Raw genomic sequence first — 17,436 nt, forward strand, 5'->3', positions numbered from 1 at the left:
TGCGAGCCATGTTGGGTACACCTTGTTGGCTTTTTCCTCGGCATACGTCTGCGAAGTGTCCCCGCTTTTTGCATGCTTTACATGTTTTGTTCCTTGTTGGACAGAACTTTCCTTGCTCGTGGGGCCACAGTCCACTACAGTTGAAACACTTTCTTTCAGTTGCAGTTTGTTGCTGCTTTGACGTGTGGGTGGATCTCTACTTCCGAGACTTGTCTTTGCGCATCAAGTGATTACCTGGTCGGTCACGGATGTCTCTATTTGTTTCAGCTCTCGCGAGGTGATTTCGTACGTCCGTCCTTGTGTTAGAATCTTCTCAAGCGTCTCGTAGGTCTGGAGCGCGAAACGTCGTAGTTTCGTGGATGACGTACCGAGTACGATTTGAGATTTTATCTCGGTGTCAGTGTCCGCAAAGGAGCAGTGCCTTGCCATCGCACGGAGGCGCGTCTAGAAGGCATCGATGATCTCACCATCTTGTCGGGTCGTTTTTTGAAAGTTGAAGATTTCGTAGTCTCGGTTAACCCTCGGCGTGAAGTGGTCGTAGAGCAGCTGTTTTCCTTTTTCTTAGTCATCTGGTGATCCAGAGGTGCTTCCCGCTTCGCTTTGACCGGTCTGCCCCGTAGTGGTAACTGCCGTGGTTACGCTGGGTGGGGTTGCCGTCAACGGTGCGAGCGACGCGTACACGTCGTAGCCTTCCTCACCGATGTAGTGGAGCAGCAGAGCCTTCTTTTGCTTTGCATCCTTGACCTTGAGCGCCGTCAACAGATTCTCGAATATGTCGATCCCACGTCGCCACCGATCTCCGAGCGTTGCTGGAGACGAACTGACATCGAAGGCGGGAAAGCCAGCAAAGACGGAGCAAACGCCATCTTGCTTTTGATCCCACGCTGCTTGAAGTTTTAGTAGATCGTTTTCATTTTCCGCGCCGCTCTAAGCTGTCAAACAGCGCATGCGCAACCCGCTACGCTGGGATGCGGAGCGGAGCTCCTGAAACTTGTTTTAGTAAACCGTTTTTTTTTCATCTTGGAGCGTTTTGAGTAGTGTGCCTCCATGTGCGCTCTGCTTAGGGTGGAGACATCTCGCCATTTTGTCCCACACGTTTATCTTTCTTTTTTGTACAGAAGCGCGTGAAAGAGCGTGTCCCTGCACGCGCTTGTGGCGCTGACTGTGCTATGGCGACATTTTGTTTTCGTCGATTTCTTTGTATTTTTCCCGTGAGCGCGTGCTGTCGGCATCGGGTACTACAAAGGATGGCATCACTCTAAACAGAAGAACATCGAGGCACCCTAGTTTTGAGCGTTGGTTTTGAGAGCGATAAAAAAAGCTGCATGCACGGCCCCACACCCGGCCGTTAAAGGGGTATCCACACGAAGGAGAAATCCGCCACTTTCCTCCGCGGATCGCGCATCACGTGACATATACGTCATTCCTTTTTGACTCCTCGCGGCGCCGTCCTTCTCCACAGCGGAGGTGGGGTATCCACACGAAGGAGAAATCCGCCACTTTCCTCCGCGGATCGCGCATCACGTGAGATATACCTCATCCTTTTTTGACGCCTCGCGGCGCCGTCCTCCTCCGTGGCGGAGGCACGGAGGGTTTGTTCTGTCAGCACGAGAGCTCCGCAGGTCGGCCGCGGAGTAGTTTGCATTTAGATGCTTTTAGCGATAATCTTTTGCTTCGTCTGGCCACGAGGGCCATAGTGTTCTTCACGCGCTTTTAGAAATCGCCTCCTCCATTATTGTTGTTGCAGTGCGGTGGTAGAATGGCAAAGTTTAATGACGACGCATCGTTTTTTTTTAATTTCTCTCGTTGAGGAGTTCCCTGCACTGTGGGACATGAGCAGCGAACTGTATTCAAAGACCAACCTCAAGACGTCAATATGGGAGAAAATTGCCGAAGAGACGTTCGCACGGTTCCCGCAATTTGCACCATACACAGTGGGTGAGTGACGTCTTTGTTCAGTGCATAAATGCGCTCTGCGGCTGCTGACGATTCAAACACTATCACAATCTCACAGGACGCTTGACTGTAGTCAAATCACATCACGAGAGCGTGCGGATAAAGGCCCCTACACACATTTGCGTTCGACTGCGTTGCGTCCAGACACTAAAGCGAGTAACCAGCACATCTGTGCTTCGTATGAGGCGTGGAATACCGATCTCACCAAGTGGTCAGCGCGTGCGTGACACCGCCATAACTTTAGTTCACAGGAGGTAGGCTAGAGTGCACGAGGCGGTTCGTGCCGTCTCGTGCTCTACACGCGCAGAGCACCAGGGAGCTTGTCGCACATGCAGAAAGACTAAAGTTCCCTCGATGCATTGTGACAGTGAAGGCGTTGTCAAACTGGCTGGTGAGATCGTTCTGTTCAAGGAATAGCTTTAAGAAGCAGGGATGTCCTGGTTTCTCGCAGCCGCAACGCAGTCAAACGCACTCAAACGCAACTGTGCGCAGGGGATTTTATGTATGCCTGCGGTTCTGCAGTGCGAGTTTTCAATCCAGGTGCTCTCACCGGTAGCGAACGAGCCCGAGCAGGCATATTTCGCTAAAGTTACGTATTAATTATAAGGTTATACATTTAATCAAATTGCAAGTGTCACAGCTTTCACAGAAATAGTGTGGCTTGTGCTTGCCCAGCTCTGACGGTTTTCTTTTTTTTTTTTTATTGTGAACAGATTTTTTGAAAAGATTTCTTCAAAATAAAAGAAGAACGTACCGAGACGAAAGAAAGAAGATTTTGAAAACAAAAAGTGGCCAGGCAGCTGACGAAGCCTACAGCGGAAAATGGAAGTTCTTTTCGGCCATGCGCTTCCTGGATGGAGCGACAACTCGAGCAGGGATGGGGATGTCCAGCTTCGACTTTGCAGGAGTTCCTCTGGGCAGGGTAAGTGTGCTATATGTGTTTGTGCATCCGAAATTTTCCAATCATGCATGACTGCGGTGGCACGTAAATAAGAGCAAGGAACATTTTACATACTAAAACCAGAGATGAATGCTGAAATGGATAAACACGAAACATCTCAACCTCATGATTACAGTCAAGCAGTTATTTATAGATGTCCTTTTTTTTTACCTCTCTCTATAGCTTGGTGAGTCAAAGAGTAACCAGCTTCTAGCCTTATTACAATGTCCTCAAGTGGGAAGAAATGCTTTTTCTTTGCTGCCTTGTACTTTTGTTATTATACCTGTACGCCTTACCGTACAGGCGGGTACCAGAAAGAAGAAAACCATGGAGGAGGTGACAAAACAGTTGGAAATTTTCACCTTTATCAAAATATATTTCATATGACAGGCCCCCCCGCGGTCATTGTTAAAGACACAGCTGTATTTATGACACAATAATGTGCGGGTTTCTAGCAACTGTGTTGGCATGCGGCTGCAGCAGTCTGACGAGGGGAGCCCGGAAGATGTGCTCAGCCCAGCACAGAGCCCTGAACCGAGTCCTGGAGCCGCCTCTGGGGCAGGCCCCTCCTTGACAGGAAAAGAATCGGCGTCTGCACCTCCCAAGAAAAGGAGGGTGCACGGAGCAGAACTGTCCCTCATGGAACAGAGGACGGCAGCCCTTACAAGGCTAACAGAGTGCATGGAAGCACCACAACCAGCACCAGATGACAGTGCTGCGTTTGGCATGGTGGTGGCCGAATATTTACGGTCGATGTCTCTGGCAGCGAGGGCTAGATGCCAGATATCGGTCTTGTCTGCAATCGCTGCACACTTGGATTAAACGTGTCTCAAAGTACCCGTCTGACTTTTTCCATCGCATTGGAAGCAATTGTTCTGGAGTAATACCCTTTACATGGCATAACACTGCAGTTCTTAGATCCTTACGTTTAAATGTAAGTTATTATTGCAGATATTACCAGAGAGCTTGCAGCAAGTTGCAAGCTGCTGACCCCCTCTGCATCGGGTCGATTTTAAGTATTGCTAATGTTTCGCTTCGATATGTTCCTCTCGAACACACAGAAGTTTGGCACGTAAACAAACTTCGACGAACAAATGATTTTAGCTTTTCCTTCTGTTCCATGGTAGCACACATAAAAACTTCAGTCCGAAAAGTGATTCCGTGTTTTTCAGAAAAAATGTAGCATGTACTATTGGGGAAAAATAAAATACGAACAGAAAAACGCGTGGCTCGCGGTACAGGTTGCGCCGCCTGGAAGTGAGCCTAGGGGCAAGGGTGTGTGGCCTACTCCGATGAGTATACGCCCTTCGCTCGGTGCTTCCCAAGCTTAGGCATTGAGGGATTGCACCTCTAGTGCGCTGAAAGCTATCACCGCTATTGTTGCTCACTCGACACGTGCGCCGCGAGGAAGCTCGCCGCTAGTAGCAGCTTGCGCGCGCGCTCAGCCAGCGCGCGCTCTAGCTACGGCGAGCTTCCTCGCGCCGCACACGTCGAGCGAGCAACGATAGCGGTGATAGCCTTCAGGGCACCAAGCGGTGCAATGCCGAAGCTAGGGGAGTGCCGATCGAAGGGCGTACACACATCGGAGTAGGCTACACACCCTTGTCTCTAGGCTCACTTCCAGGTGGCGCAGCCTGTACCGAGAGCCACGCGCTCCTCTGTTCGTATTTCATTTTTCCCCGATAGTACAACAAAAAAGGAAGAATGATGTTGAACTGCAGTCCTTCGTAGAGCTGCGCAAGGCAACGTTTCACAGGGTGTTAAATGCCTGGAGGCACCGACACGGTCGCCTGCTTCCTAAGGTGACTGATGTCAACGCCAGCTTCTTTGTTCTGCCAAGGCACGGCACCTTCTCCACTGAAATAGTTGCAGAGCCTCTCTCGGACAGCTACAGCGAGGGCTCCGGGGCGAGCTTTCGACGGCCTGAGGCTGAAGAAAGTTGGCTTCTTTCCAGGCTCTTTGCTTGTCCTGGGTTGTTCGAGTTGGTCGGGATGTCCCTTCAGGAGATTGTGCAGAACACACACTGCTTGTACCATCGTGCGCACTCTCGCTGGTCTAGCATGCACAGTGGTTAAGAGGAACCGAAACCTATGAGCCAGAATACCGAACGCATTTTCGGTCACACGCCGCGCTCGGGACAACCTGAAATAAATAAATAAAAACAATTGCAGTCATTTGCATCAAAATTGTACCTTAGAGTCAAATTTGTGCACTGAAAACTTCAATGTATCACAGACAAGACGTTGGGTATGCACGAGTATGTGCAACCAAGCTGATTTCATTCCTTTCACTTATCCCGCAGAAACAGGAAGACGTGTAGTCAAGGCGAATATCATTATTGATAAACGAGACAAGGGTGCGTCATTGTTCGTTGTGCCTACTTGCGTGTTTATTTCACCTCGTTTTCTTGTGCGTTTGAAATCCATAAAACTGCAATACGCGAAAATTTAACCATACTGAAAAAAAATATGGGTTCTACGTCGCAAAGCAACTGAGGATATGAGCGACACGTGTACCCCAAAGACTTTTCGGGGAAGAGACCACCCATAGTTCAAACCCTCGTCTTAGTACTCCGGAGGCCAAAACATTACCTCGACGCCATGAAGACGGTCACACCATACTATGCCAAGCGGGTTCGGGCAACATTTATTTAAGAGGTATGTGGTTAACGATTTTTAATAAAACTCACCGGTAGTTGAAGATCTTCTGTTCAGGTGTTAGGCTGTTTCCGCCGAAGGGTTTCATCAAGTTCGATGATAAAGGGAACGCGTCGTCCCCCACGATCACTGGTGGAAGCTGGAGCCCAGACGAAGTGTTCATGTTTACCAGGTCTGGTAGCCCAGAACTCCTGTTTGTGACTGCCTTCTGAAGAGGGGTGGTTTGCCAGATGGCAGCGTCTCCCTTGGAGCCGGGCGTCCCGACGTCGACATACAGGAACTTGCAGCTAGCATCAACAAGTGCAAAAAGAAGGATACTATACGTTTTTTTGTAGTTATAGTAAACAGTTCCGGACTTTGCAGGTTTTATAATGGCGACGTGCTTCCCGTCGATGCCACCCACACAGTTTGGAAACTGCCACCGGTCGCTGAACTGCTGAGCCACCCGCAGCCAGGCGTCCGTCGACTTGGGTGCTGCCAGTTCTTCGTCCTTCAGCATGTCGTAGATCACAGCGCACGTGCTGTGAATTATGTCATTCACAGCGCTGTGGCCGACGCGAAACTGTCGGCTCAGGGAGTGATGGGATTCCCCTAAAAAATCAAAAAACAAATAAGAAATTATTGCGCATTCTGGCTAACGCTAAAGAAGCTCTAATTGCAACTGCATTTATCTTTATCTCGGGAAAATTATTGGATAACAGGATATGACCCCTAACTTATGGATGTTGCACAAGCACCCACCACTCAACAATGAACATTCAAGCTCCGAATGATGGCCTGAGTAAGAAATAAGTAAAGCTAAAATAAATATAAAAAATAATGCTCTTCTAATTGTTATAGCTAATGAAAAAATTGTGTCCAAAATGACACGGATACATCTTCATTTTTTGCCGACAGATAAATGCTTTGATACCCTATGGACAACTGCTATTTTTGGTCGCTGCTGGAGGTAAGCTAGACACGCCAGCTTTGAAGGATCCTAATTGACTGTTTCTTTTTCAACTTAATCGGTTCTCGGTTCCTTCCCAGTATAATCGCAGCAGCACAAAGAAAATTGGTGACTGATTTTAACAAGCACGTACTCACCAGATGCCAAGTATCGCAGTGTCAGCTGGAGACGGGTCTTCGCGCTCACAGGACGCCTCATGTTCGTCGTTTGCCTCTGTATTCGCGGACGGACGCGGGCCAGTAGTTCAACGAAGATGTCATGGGGCACCCGAAGGAGTCTTCGATATTCCATGGAGTCGCTTTCTAGCAGCTCTTCGTACAATTGGTTCTGTATCCCAAGTTCTTTCTTCTCCATCCAATCTTTCACCCAGAACCTTCTTTTAGTGGGTAGAACGTCGTCGTCGTCCGTTTCTAGCAGCGCTGCTGCCATAACGGCATACCGCCGCTTCATCTGCGCCTCCATTTTCCTGTTCTCAAAACTACGGCGCTCGCGCTCTGTTCAGCGTGCTCCGAACGTTGTTGTTGAGAGTGCGACCGCTAAATTCGGCTGGTAACACTGATATCCCTCGTGACTCTTCGCCGTCCGTGTGGATGCTACACTTCGTTTCAGCTTAAGTCCAAACGCAGCTGATGCTACAAGTGCGAGCATGTGGCCCTGAACAGCGCTTGCACTCCATGAGTGCGCGTGCTTGGCAGGGATGTTGAAAGCCGGGAGCTCGCGCTTGTAGCTTCGGCTGCGTATAAAGTATAAAGTCGAGAACGGAGTTTCCCGGGTCGCTGACGTCACGACATCCGTCCGCGGAGTTCTGCGTCGAGTGGAGCCGCGAGGACGGAGTTTTCTGGGTTGCTGACGTCACGACATCCGTCCGCGGAGTTCTCCTTCGTGTGGTATCCACACGAAGGAGAACTCCGCGGACGGATGTCGTGACGTCAACAACCCGGGAAACTCCGTCCCCGGCTCCGCCGCGTGCACCTGCGGAGCTTTTGTGCTGACAGAACGAAGCCTCCGCGCCTCCGCCACGGAGGAGAACGCGCCGCGAGGCGTCAGAAAGGGATGACGTATGTCTCACGTGATGCGCGCTCCGCGGAGGAAAGGGGCGGATTTCTCCTTCGTGTGGATACCCCTTTGAGCTACTGAGATAAGAAAACAAAATGTGAACAGCAAGGGCGTGACAATAGCATGTTCATGAAGGGGTATCCACACGAAGGAGAAATCCGCCACGTTCCTCCGCGGATCGCGCATCACGTGAGACATACGTCATCCCTTTCTGACGCCTCGCGGCGTGTTCTCCTCCGTGGCGGAGGCGCGGAGGCTTTGTGCTGACAGCACGAAAGCTCCGCAAGTGCACGCGGCGGAGCCGGGGACGGAGTTTCCCGGGATGTTGACGTCACGACATCTGTCCCCGGAGTTCTCCTTCGTGCGGATAAACCTTGAAGGGGTATCAACTCGAAGGAGAAATCCGCCACTTTCCTCCGCGGATCGCGCATCACGTGAGACATACGTCATACCTTTTTGACGCCTCGCGGCGCGTTCTCCTCCGTGGCGGAGGCGCGGAGGCCTTGTGCTGACAGCACGAAAGCTCCGCAAGTGCACGCGGCGGAGCCGGGGACGGAGTTTCCCGGGATGTTGACGTCACGACATCTGTCTGCGGAGTTCTCCTTCGTGTGGATACCCCTTGAAGAGAGTAAAATAGGGCTAAGGGCATGGTAAAGTATAACAAACAAAAAGGAACCACAGGCGTGCACCCGGAGAACTGACGTATCGACGGGGGAGGGGGGAACCTTGTACGGGTGAGAGGGAAAAATTAGATGTCATATTTTTTAGACAAGGAAGACGAAAAGGAAATATTCAAGAAAAGAAAACAAAGAAAGAAGGAAGCTGCGTGATTGCTATGTATACAAGGCTAGGCTAGCAAGTCGATATAATGCAGCGCCGCAGTTCTCTGCCAAGTAAATTTTTAGTGGCCAGGTTAAGCTGGCGAGAGATCGAAGATGTGGTTTGTCTGAGGAATGCCAGGAAGCGCCGTAGTTTTTGTATCGTTTAAATACAAAAAGATAAAAAGGACAGAGAAGCAAATCGGTGTGGCCATGGCTGCTGCTGTCGGTTGGAACAGCGCGTGCCCTTTTTTATTCGCACGTGAAGCCAGCCCCCCGTGCTGCTTGGTCGTGTTAGAAGCAAAAAAAAAAAAAAAAATGAAATAAAACTTTGACACATATATACATTACACACACACAACACACACAAAAGAAAACTATCCCTCTTGCTCTAAGTTCTCGTCATAGGTTAGACGATGCGGAGAGACTCGTCGGGATGATCTTCGGGGCGGCGGCGGCGATGGTGGGGTTTCCGGATGCTGACTGCTGGTGCTACCAAGGCCGCTTCCTGGAGGAGTCATCTGTGGTGGCACAGTTTCGTCTGCAGTCTCGTACCCGTCAGAACCACTTTCATCTGAAAAAGAGGCTTTTTGTTGAATTTTTAAAAGATGTCGACGATTCCGGCGCATTTCTCGTCCCCTTTCTGTGTAAACTCGGTAGGATCTCGGCCCTCCGCTGCCCACCACCCGCGCTTTCGTGTCCCATGATTTGGGGCCTCTGACTTTAACGCAATCACCATCTTCCAGTGGAGGTAGTTGGTGTCCCTGATGCAAGTTCTGAGCATGCTTGCGCACGGCGCGAGCGGGCCGGGCTGTGAAGTCTGGAAGAAGAGTACGCGGCCTACGCTTCATCAGTAGCTCTGCAGGCGCTTCTCCACGCTCGAGTGGCGTCGCTCTATAGTTAAGTAAACCTAGCCAAAAATCTTCGCCGGAATGTAGACATTTTTTTAGGAGCCTCTTTACTACTTGGACCCCTTTCTCGGCGAGGCCGTTGGACCTGGGAAAGTGAGGACTAGAGGTCACATGCACGAAGTCAAAACGCGCAGCAAAATTTGTGAACTCTCGTGCAGTGAATTGTGGTCCTCCATCTGTACATACTTCCATAGGTATTCCGTGTCTTGAAAAAATGCTTGACAGAACGTCAATAACTGTTTTAGACGTCGTGTCCGGCAGCTCAGAAACTTCCGGAAAATTCGAGTAGGAATCGTAGACAACTAAGGGCCGGTTGCACCAACGCCGCTTAGCGCAAAGCGGAGCTTAGCCGGGAACCTAAGCTAAGTTTAGGTTTCGTTCGGTTGCACCAAAATCGCTTATCGCTAAACCTAGCACTAAACTACGCTTAACTTAAGCGCTCAACATTGGGCGCTTTGCTTTTGGTTGTTTCTTAATCCTGGATTAAAAACATGGCGGCTGGTTTGTCGCGGTCGACGCGGTGGACGAAATTGGTTGTGCAAAGTGTTTTAGGCTACATCAGCGTGAAAGTCTCGACGAAATGACCTTCGATTGTGACAAGGATGCAAAATATTGTCGCGTGAAGTGTTTATCGACTTCTTTTCAAGTTGGCTCTCCACTCTCAGGGCGTGTTAGCCCTAACCGAGATACGTACGGAGCTGTGGGGCTCACGTCTGTCTTCCCGTTGGTTCTTCTGTCAACGAGCTTATTCGTATGTACTTACTAATTTTCGCATAACTGTACCGTATTGTTATTTACCACCTTGTTTATTTACACTTGCAGAGCGTACCCTTCAATCCGATCAGCGCGTTGAATAGTGGCAGTACATGATCTCGCCGATCATGTCGACACCTCTGCCGTTCGCATTAGATTGCGGCGCTTTTAAGAAATAAAACAGCGAAAATTTAATTTCTTTCGTTTTCTGAGTTTTGAGGCAATCTTCAGTGAATTTTCCTAATCTCGCGAGTGGAATCTTGGCTTCAGAAAAATGTATCGTTCCATAACCTAAACTCTTTTCGTGATCGCGATTTTTTAGGAATATTTTGCTTTATATCTTTCATTCGTGGCGACGACAAATCGTAACGACTACAATGCTAGATTCGTTCATTGCTGTATCGGGGCAGGCTGGGGCAGGCGATGCGAAGAGACGACCGTTCTTATCGGCACGATGTGATGTACTAGTGGCAGTTTTTTTTTTTTTTCTGAACTCGACAGTGTGAAACTGAAGTCCGTTTGAGGCTGCAGCGGATGTTCAACGACGGTACAGTGCAGTTCTGTCTCCTTGCTGATAGCAACGAGTACCGTCGATGCAAGGTCTCGTGACCTGACCTCTCGACGACTTCTATTCGACGATTTCCGGGCATTTTCGCAGTTGCCGTGGCGAGTTCGTCACTGTTTTGAACTTCATCACTCTCAGGCTTGACTTGATTTTAGTAGTCATCTTACCTGCCTACTTATATCGATGATGTTTTGTCTTCAGCGATGTAGCGAGTAGTGTGTCCTTCTCGCGTTCGGTGAGATTTGGGGCCCCCGATGGCTCCTTCACCTCAAAATGTGAGCACGAAAACTACTACCACTGTCAATATATCCTGTTATCAACCGATATTAAACACACAATCACAGATGGGTGATTCCACGTCAGTTCATGCAATGATGGTCCGGGTCATAATTTAGATATTTTTGTTAAAAATATATATGAAAGCCATGTTCTTGGGAGGAACATTCAGCTAGATATAAACGCCGTAACAGTTTTTTTCGCTGAGATATAAAATAGAGAAGCTTGAGGCGTGGAAATTGAGAAGATTTCACAATGCTACTTTGCACAGTCTTCATTTCCTTATCGAACCTTTCACGGCACCATAACTTTTTTAATAGGTTTTACAAAGGTTATAAAACACATACATAAAAACTTAAAAATATCAATAAAATATTTCAATGCAAACAAAAATATCAAACATGGCACAAAAACGCGTTTTAGAGACATATTCACAATTCTTTTGCAAATAAACCATCTTTCATAATACTTCACAAAACATATCAAAATGCGCGTATTTAAATATTCTTTACGAATATATAAAGATAATATGCCCACCCTTAAATATATTTTTGTTATCAACGCGGAAATGCGGCTGATTTCTCAAAATGTGGCAATATTGGGCGTCGATATTTAAAAAAACTCCATATTTTATTTTCTTTAAACTCCCCTTGGTACTTTGCAGTGACTTGAACTAACCTGTGATGGCAAAAGATTGAGTAACATATGACCTCCAAGCGGGAAAAGCTACGACAAACCTTCACTCGGAGCGAGCCGACGTCTTCGTCATAGCGGCTTTGCCGCACAGCACCAAACGTTTTGAGCGTTAGTGATGGCATGTATTTTATATTATTAAAATTCTTTTTTTATAAGCGGTAAGTATTAGTGACGTGAAAAGGAACTTTGAGCTGGAATGCCATTAATTAGCTTACAATTCACAGGAATAAAACGGCCCCACTCTGCGAATTCGCTACCTATGCTTCATACATAAGCTTAAAACTCTCAGTTGCGCGAATGGCCATGTATACATCTGGCCTCTCGGCATATGATGACTTTCACAGATGAGTTTTCTGGATTCCTTTGACAGGTTTTACGGTGGTCCACTTTGCTTGCTTCACCGCACGAAACTCTCGAACTCGAAGACAGTTGTGAGCACTGCGCAGAGTGGTTTGACGCGTTTTGCGAAGTGCTGAAGGCATGTAGTTCCCACCAGGAACGCAAGCGATTGTACGTGCTTCTGCCACCAATCATCCTGAAGAAAAAAATATTGCGTCTGGTGTCGGATGCGACTGCCTACATGATTGATCAAACATGAAAACTGAAGCGCAAAGGTGGTGTTTGGGCAACCCCTGATCCCTACATGGGGAAAAAGGCGAATGCCGAAGACGTGAGGGTTGCAATTGAGTACTACACACGCGACGACCTCGCATGCTCTGTTCAAAGCCCCAACAAAAAGGACGTCGTCAAAGCCATGATCAACGACATGTTCAAAGTCGTAAAAAGGTTTATGACCCGCTCTATTAAGGAAGCTTACCAGCTGTTTAGGAAGGACCATCCCCATCCCGAACTAGGCATCTCCAAATTTTATTCCCTACGACCAAAATGGATAAAAAAAAAAAGTCCCGAGCACGAGGTGTGCGCATGCATATATTGCGTCAATTTTCAGTTGCTTTTAACGGCAATAACAAATGCCCCAAAGAAGACATTTACTGAAGACCTCAAGCGCATCTACCTCTTCTGCGCTCCACAGAACGATTGCTTTCTGCGCCGTTGCGAAAAGTGCCCAAAAACGCAGAGCATCTCGCTGCAGTCGCTTCATCTCGACGAAGACGAAGATATCTTTTTCGCGTTATGGGACGCTGGCGAACTCGTCAAAAAGGTTATGGACACTTCTGCCTTCCTGCGGCAATAGGAGAGTGAAAAGTATATGAGGCATTCTTACATCCTTGACCTTGAACGAAGCCTGATACATGACACAAGAACCGCCTTACCACCCAAGGCAGTGATGTTCCACTTCGATTTTGCGGAAAAATGGACAGTACTCTTTCCAACCGAAGTGCAGAGTTTTCATTGAAAAAAAACTCGTGTCTCTCTCCACGAGTATGGTTACGTCCACGCAAGGCACGCAAAACTTTGCCGTTGTCACCGATGGTACACGACACATGACACAGCTCACGCTCTTCTATACTTCGTTTCAGCTTCGGTCCGAGCGCGGCCGATGTTATGAGCGGAAGGGCCAATCATACAGCGCAAGAAGCGAATCGTCATGAAGTACTCTATGCAGTTGATAGGACCAGCCGGTATTCGCCGTGTCTCTGTGCGCGCTCCTCCGCCGGCTAGTCCTATCAAGAGCAGAGAGCACGCCATGACGCTGCGCTTTTTGCGGTGTCTGGTTGGCCCTTCGGCTCATAACATCGGCCGCGCTCGGACCGAAGCTGAAACGAAGTATAGCCACATAGGCCGTTAAAGAGTATGTTAATGTTCATTTCCCAGTCTTTTTTGAAATAATTTTTGTATCAGACGGAGCGGCGGCGCATTTCAAGAATCGCTTCCAATTCCACTAATTGTCTCGGAAGCCGCACTCTTCCAATACCACCTAGAAGACAAGGCCTCCGCATGACGTTTCGTTAGTAGATCCCCGACCCGCCCCAAGCGGCAAACAGCCCGAAGCTTGACGAGAGTAGGGGCCGCGTCGCAACTACGTCGCATTCACTTGCGGCCGCAGCTGTGTGCGTGACTGCTGAGCGCGAGCTGATAGCGAGCTTCCAGTGCATTTGCGGCGTGCACGCGAACGCTCCCTCGGCCAGGAGCGCGAGCTAGCACGCGTTCCTGGCTTTGAGACGCGCATTTCTAGCGCGCGCGCTCGTTCTGCGCTAGAGCGTTTCGAAGCAGCTACCCGGGGTATAAACAGCGCCTTCGAAAATGGCGTCCACTGTCAGCGTCCAGCGTCCAATGAAGGGCTTTTCAGCCCTTCGCGCAGCAGTAAGGCAATTTCACGCATGCATTTGACGCTCCACGTGAACGTCTAACTTCATCGTATGCTATTTCCAAGAGACACTCTTCGTGAGCATCTGTTTCATTATCTTTTACACAAACCACTGAAGCAGGCGATGGAGCAGACGATGTAGCAGACGATGTTGCTCATCCGGGCTAGCTAGGGGGCGCTGAGGGGATCTACTAGTGATGACGTTTAGAGGAGGAAACGCGCAGGCCTTGTGTTCTAGGTGGTATTGACTCTTCCCCAAGATGGATCTTTTCAGCCACCGGACACGGAGAAAGCGCTTGTGATGAAGTAGGTGGAAGAACCAACGCTCACCAAGTTGAGATCTTTGCTCAACTCAACGATTGCCACCGATGAAGACTTTGTGGAAGTGCTACGTAAAAAAGTGACTAATGTCTGCATGTTCCACCTGTCTGTGGAACGGGTTCGAGAGTTTCGTGCGGTAAAGCAAGCAGAGTGGACCACTATAAAACCTGTGAGAGGAATCCAGGCTTCTCATCTGTGGAAGTCATCATATGCCGAGAGGCCGGATGTATACATGGCCATTCGCATAACTGAGAGTTTTAAGCTTATCTATGCATAGTTAGCGAATTCGCACAGTGGGGCCGTTTTGTTCCTGTGAATTGTAAGCTAATTAATGGTATTCCAGCTCAAAGTCCATTTTCGCGTCACTAATACTCAGCCCTGATGAAAAAAAGAATTTTAATAATATAAAATACATGCCATAACTAACGCTCAAAACGTTTGGTGCTGTGCGGCAAAGCCGCCTTGACGAAGACGTCGGCTCGCTCCGAGTGAAGGTTTGTCGTAGCTTTTCCCGCTTGGAGGTCATATGTTACTCAATCTTTTGCCATCACAGGTTAGTTCACGTCACTGCAACGTGCCAAGAGGAGTTTAAAAAAAATAAAAGATGGAGTTTTTTAAATATCGACGCCCAATCTTGCCACATTTTGAGAAATCAGCCGCATTTCCGCGTTGATAACAAAAATATATTTAAGGGTGGGCATATTATCTTTATATAATCGTAAAGAATATTGAAATACGCGCATTTTGGTATGTTTTCTGAAGTATTATGAAAGATGGTTTATTTGCAAAAAAATTGTGAATATGTCTCTAAAACGCGTTTTTATGCCATGTTTGATATTTTTGTTTGCATAGAAATATTTTATTGATATTTTTAAGTTTTTATGTATGAGTTTTATAACCTTTGTAAGACCTATTAAAAAAGTTATGGTGCCGTGAAAGGTTCGATAAGGAAATGACGACTGTGCAAAGTAGCATTGTGAAATCTTCTCAATTTCCACACCTCAAGCTTCTCTATTTTATATCTCAGCGAAAAAAATTGTTACGGCGTTCATATCTAGCTGAATGTTCCTCCCAAAAACATGGCTTTCACATATATTTTTAACAAAAATATCTAAATTCTGACCCGGACCATCATTGCATGAATTGACGTGGAATCACCCAGATGTAAAGAGCATTCGTGTTTATTTGAAGCTTTGACTTCTGTTATTGAAAGTTAAGCGAACAAATGATTGAATTTGAAGACCTTTAATTTGTTACTCACCGAAGAAATACAGCGAAAGCAGTCGCCGACGACGACTGCTACGGCAATTTTTTTTTTTTTTTTTTTACATCGCGTGGTTCCTTTCCGCCAATCGTATTCGTCACTCTGAGCGTTCCCTAGTTCGCTCTGTTTGTCCCTAGATTTCCTACGCAAATCCAGCGTTTAGCTAGGGGCGCGTCTGTAAAGCCGGCTCAACGTTGGTGCAACCGGAATTTAAACCCGTGCTTACCTGAGCTCGGTTTAGGGCGCTAAGCCGGCTTAGGAAAGTGCCGCTTTGGGTTAAGCTAAGCGGCGTTGGTGCAACCGGCCCTAAATAAGTCTTACCTGCGTACTGACGGGTCACTACCAGTTCGGCCGGCCCTCGCGGAAGGGCCAAGCGTGGATTAGGGCCGAGCGAGCCGGAACTGCCGAGTGCGGGGGCTAGGCCGGCGACTGCGAAAGGGCCGGGAGGGGTGTCAAGGCCGAAAGAGGGGGGAAGGCCGGGCACGGCGGCAAGGCTAAGGGAGGCGAAAGGGCCGAGAGCGGGTGTGGGGATTAGAGCGATCAGCACACGCGTGGCTACTCCGGCGTCGCGGGAATTCGTTGAAAAGAAGACCGATAGATGGCGCGCCCTGTTTTTCGCTCCTTTCTGCTTGGGGACCTGTTTGGTCGGACAAGTTTAGTTTGGAAACCTGTTTTTTTTTTTCTTTTTTTAACGCACAGTTTATTAGCAAAACTTTCATAAGGAAAAATATGAGGAAAACCAACCCGTCCTGGGTTTAGAAACCCAGGACGGGTTGGTTTTCTTAATATTTTTAATTGAAAATCCACTCGCTAGGTAGGCCAAAGTAGCAGCCCTCTTATCCGCTAGGCCATGGACGCATGAGGTATTTTGCGTCAACTTTTTAGGAATATAAATAGAAAAAACGAGAATGCACATCTCGTGTTTTTATTTATTTTTTTTTATTTCTTTCTATCACGAATTTTAGCAATCTTAAATATACTTGCCGCAGCTAAAGGACAGCAAGATGTTTACTTTCAGTCGTGATTAAAACCTGTTGAGTCCCGCTACGACACTGGAATCAAAATTTTGTAATCGGTGCAAGAACAGTAGCCGCGGTTCCAGCCGGCCCGATACGCGCCCAGGCATAACTACTCCATGGCCGATCGCACCGCTGAAGTATCGTATCGAAGGTGCAAAAATGGTCTGCTAAAACTGAGGGATCACGGATGGCAAAGCATGCTTGGAAGTCACTGCACGCTAGAGTCACAGCTCTGTATAGTGACTGTAGAAGTCACCTGCGTCGCAGACGGGATCTGCGCGAGGAAGACCGATGATTCAGTCCAGCGAGAACGCGCTTGAGAGCAGACGACAGAACACATAACACTACCAAAAAAAAAGGAACATAGTGCGTTATCTTTTAGACGATTACTGCGCCCCAACTTCCAAGCAGCACACCATTGTTTGACCAAATAGGCCCGCAAATGGCAAACATTGGCTCCAATGTTGGCCGCCTAATATTGATTTTCTCGAAACCGCTACCCGATCCAACGTTGGACCATTAACTAATGCCAATGTAGGACCACGATTCAACCAATATTTAGGCTAATATTGGACCATCATTTATGCCATGGTTCGACCGCCTTTTAACCAAAATTTAAGCCCAACGTTGGGCCACAATTTCACCAACACCTAAGCCATCATTGGACCACTACTGATTGTGAATCCTACAACCAATATTGGCACCAAACCTTAATCACTGGCTTATCCAATATTAGCTCCCAACCTTATGCCCTGGCTATTTAAATTTTGGCATCCGATTTCAAGAGCGGGTTGTACTATTATCGGCAGCCATTTTAGCGGACATACAGCTTTCTTTTCAGATGTATTTATAGTGGTCAGTTGAACACTACATATACATCTGAAAAGAAAGCTGCGGTAAACAAGCCACATTCACTGTGGAATTTTTTTTATCGCATCCAGGTAAATATAGAAGCCTGCAATTCAAAGTGTACCGTCAATACATTT

The 17,436-nt window shown here is 47.9% G+C and overlaps 2 protein-coding genes across 2 annotated transcripts; one reads left to right on the top strand and one right to left on the bottom strand.

The window, feature by feature from the left end:
• The first annotated feature begins 1,754 nt into the window (after positions 1 to 1,754).
• Positions 1,755 to 3,690, top strand: LOC115316674. Its single transcript, XM_040215694.2, has 3 exons — positions 1,755 to 1,938; positions 2,670 to 2,878; positions 3,352 to 3,690. The coding sequence occupies exons 1-3, from the start codon at positions 1,773 to 1,775 to the stop codon at positions 3,382 to 3,384; spliced, it is 408 nt and encodes a 135-aa protein (XP_040071628.1). The 5' UTR covers positions 1,755 to 1,772; the 3' UTR covers positions 3,385 to 3,690.
• Positions 3,691 to 5,581: 1,891 nt separating this feature from the next.
• LOC120844065 lies at positions 5,582 to 6,862 on the bottom strand (the record flags this gene model as incomplete). Its single annotated transcript, XM_040215664.2, has 2 exons — positions 5,582 to 6,144; positions 6,640 to 6,862. Coding segments are annotated over 2 exons (786 nt in total), but the record flags the coding sequence as incomplete, so codon positions are not given.
• Between the last annotated feature and the right edge of the window lie 10,574 nt (positions 6,863 to 17,436).

This window comes from Ixodes scapularis, unplaced genomic scaffold, assembly GCF_016920785.2.
Source record: "Ixodes scapularis isolate PalLabHiFi unplaced genomic scaffold, ASM1692078v2 PGA_scaffold2__306_contigs__length_199485367, whole genome shotgun sequence".
In the NCBI taxonomy this organism is placed as follows: Eukaryota; Metazoa; Arthropoda; class Arachnida; order Ixodida; family Ixodidae; genus Ixodes; species Ixodes scapularis.

Bases quoted from the DNA above. Each gene is read 5' to 3' on its own strand.
- LOC115316674 (XM_040215694.2), top strand. From the start codon at position 1,773: ATGACGACGCATCGTTTTTTTTTAATTTCTCTCGTTGAGGAGTTCCCT. The intron at 1,939-2,669 runs GTGAGTGACGTC...TATTGTGAACAG, and splicing joins ATTTGCACCATACACAGTGG to ATTTTTTGAAAAGATTTCTT. The intron at 2,879-3,351 runs GTAAGTGTGCTA...GCGGGTTTCTAG, and splicing joins CAGGAGTTCCTCTGGGCAGG to CAACTGTGTTGGCATGCGGC.